The sequence below is a fragment of the Eubalaena glacialis genome, chromosome 7 (assembly GCF_028564815.1).
Source record: "Eubalaena glacialis isolate mEubGla1 chromosome 7, mEubGla1.1.hap2.+ XY, whole genome shotgun sequence".
NCBI lineage: Eukaryota > Metazoa > Chordata > Mammalia > Artiodactyla > Balaenidae > Eubalaena > Eubalaena glacialis.
This window is the reverse complement of record NC_083722.1, coordinates 104,523,598-104,526,146: the sequence shown is the minus strand read 5'-3', so window position 1 is coordinate 104,526,146 and position 2,549 is coordinate 104,523,598. Positions and strand designations below refer to the sequence as shown.

The window sequence follows — 2,549 nt, the reverse complement described above, 5'->3', positions numbered from 1 at the left end:
ATTTATTATTTTTTCTGAGACTCTCCTCCGTGTCCCCATGTTCCGTGCTGTGGAAGATTCAGAAGGAGTTAAGGTCTTGGCTGACAGTCTCTTTTGGGGAGGTGAAGCGTCGGTACACAATGACAGTAGGTGGCTGCTTTTCGCCTAAAGGCACGCCGCAGCTGTGGGTGGCGCTGGTGACCAGGGAAGGGAGGGGTCTGTGTGCACTGAAGCGGCCAGCAAAGGCTTCCTGGAGGAGGAAGGGCTTGCTTTTTTTGTTTTTTTTTTTGTCTAAAAGACAATTCACTGTACACATTCTATTTACAGTTTTCTACAGTGTCTTAATATGAATGGGACCACTTGAGCCATTTTTTAACCAAAGCAAAATAACCTAAGTATAACGAAGTGTTAAAATACAGCATAAAGATACAAAAACAGGCATACTAATTCTAATTAGGAATGTAATTATGATGATACACTTTTCATAATCCACAATTATGTTTAGGAAATCACACAAACATAGATCACTGATTTGAATGAAATGCATACATTTGTAGTAAAGCTTTGTAGTCACAAAAAAAATAAAAAAACTACCAAAGAATGCACAAAATTAATCTTTATTCCACCTTTGTGTCATATTCCTGGATCCTTCACCAGTATTACATGAGGAAAAAAACAAAAGCAAAACAAATGAAAAACTGAAATCAGAATCACTAATGTTATCAAGTAGGGAAACAAATAAATTAAAATCTAGCAGCCATCAGCAAGAGTACAGCACAGACAATGCTGTAAAAAGAAACAAAGAAAATTGTTAGAAAACTGCATGCATCATACTCTTTCAAACCAGCAAAATAAGCTCTTGCATACAGTGGAACATAAACAGAATTGTTCTCTTGTGAGGTATAGAAATGCAGATTCTTTTCTTTAATATTGTAGATGGGCCAAATGTGTTTGTAATGGTTAATTCTATTAAGCTATTACAGAGTGGGCCAGGAACACATTTATGGATTCTGGGGATGATGTGTACTATACTTCTTTGATTGGGATAGTGGACACTCTAGCCAAAATTAAAAAAAATAAGTAAATATATGAACACAGAAGTACAAGACAAAGGCGAATGAGACTTCTCTTATATCTTAGCAACAGTTAGATGGAAATCAAATTTAAATGCAGTCCACTCTGCTTTTGAAGAGGCTTTGGTTCAGCTCCCACATCTCGATTGCTTGACGCGGTCTCCTAGGAGAACACTCAGAAGGTGTCTTCTTAAACAACAAACCTGTTTTTAGTGGTGGAGCCGCTCTTAGTAGCTGTGTCTGCATGGGACTGATAACCAGTCACTGTCTTTGGAGGAAGTCCTAACCTTTCCTTGTATACCCTCCCTATATGTGTAACAGCTTCTCTGTTTTCACATTCAGTAGTCCATATTGCTATTTTTTCACCTTTAGCTCTAACATTAACAACAGCTCCACATACATCATCACTGTAGTCATCAAAAGATTCTCCAGTAAGGCACAGCAGTGTCCCTAGCCGAAAGCGATCGAGGTCACTTGGTCTCTGCTGTTTGTTCAATGTAATTAGCCATCGTTCTCCTCGTTCGTTTTTCTCATCTTCCCACATAGGCTCAATACCATCCTTAAAAAGTGAGTAGTGGGCTTCCCTGGTGGCGCAGTGGTTGGGGGTCCGCCTGCCAATGCGGGGGACATGGGTTCGGGCCCTGGTCTGGGAGGATCCCACGCGGAGCGGCTGGGCCCGTGCGCCACCACTACTGAGCCTGCGTGCTACGATTGCTGAAGCCCGTGCACCTGGAGCCCGTGCTCCGCGGCGGGAGGGGCCGCCGCAGTGGGAGGTCTGCGCACCGAGGCGAGGGGTAGCCCCACCTCGCTGCAGCTGGAGAGTGCTCGCGCGCAGCAACGGGGACCCAGTGCAGCCAAAAATTTAAAAATTAATTAATTAAAAAAAAAAAGTGAGTAGTCACAGCCAGGCATTAAACTGCTAGACAGCTGGATATGGTTGTACAGAGCCCAAAAGTCTTCAACAGTATCAAACTTAGAGATCAGCCGAAGGTTTGCTTGCCAAGTTTTGCTTTTACCATTTTTAAAAATCCAGGGTGCCCATCTGTTCTGTAAAGGATGTTTAATATAGTGTTCTGGGTTAGCAACCTCCTGATTAGATTCTGTTTTCTCTTCTTCTGTAGGTGGGGGATTAGGAGTAGGGGTGGTTTCCAGTTCCACAGTCACCATCTTAGATGCATCTCGAAGAGCTTGCTTTGAAGCCAGAGAGGTGGGATGGATTTAAATAGATGGAGAAGAAACGGCAGAGCATTTCTGGCCGAGAGGAAAGAGATAGACTTGTTGGGGCTGAATGAATAGAGGTGCAGTCAGGGTGGGGATGAGACCTGCCCCGTTGCATCAGAGGCTGTGGCTGGGGAAGCAGGAGGGGATGGGGGGGGGGTTGGGGAGATTGAGAGGGTAAAAGGGGTCAGAGGGCAAAGCATCATTAGAAGATGACTGGAGAAGCTGCAGTAACTGAGCCAAGGGTCCCACTTGCTACTGTTTCTTCCCGGGAGGGCT

The 2,549-nt window shown here is 44.1% G+C and overlaps 1 protein-coding gene across 1 annotated transcript; it reads right to left on the bottom strand.

Moving 5' to 3' along the window:
- Positions 1-1,157: 1,157 nt before the first annotated feature.
- Positions 1,158-2,220, bottom strand: LOC133094823 (eukaryotic translation initiation factor 4E-like). Its single transcript, XM_061195561.1, has 2 exons — positions 1,955-2,220; positions 1,158-1,631 (listed from the first exon to the last, which is right to left on the bottom strand). Exons 1-2 carry the CDS (start codon positions 2,217-2,219, stop codon positions 1,243-1,245), a joined length of 654 nt encoding a protein of 217 aa, XP_061051544.1. The 5' UTR covers position 2,220; the 3' UTR covers positions 1,158-1,242.
- Between the last annotated feature and the right edge of the window lie 329 nt (positions 2,221-2,549).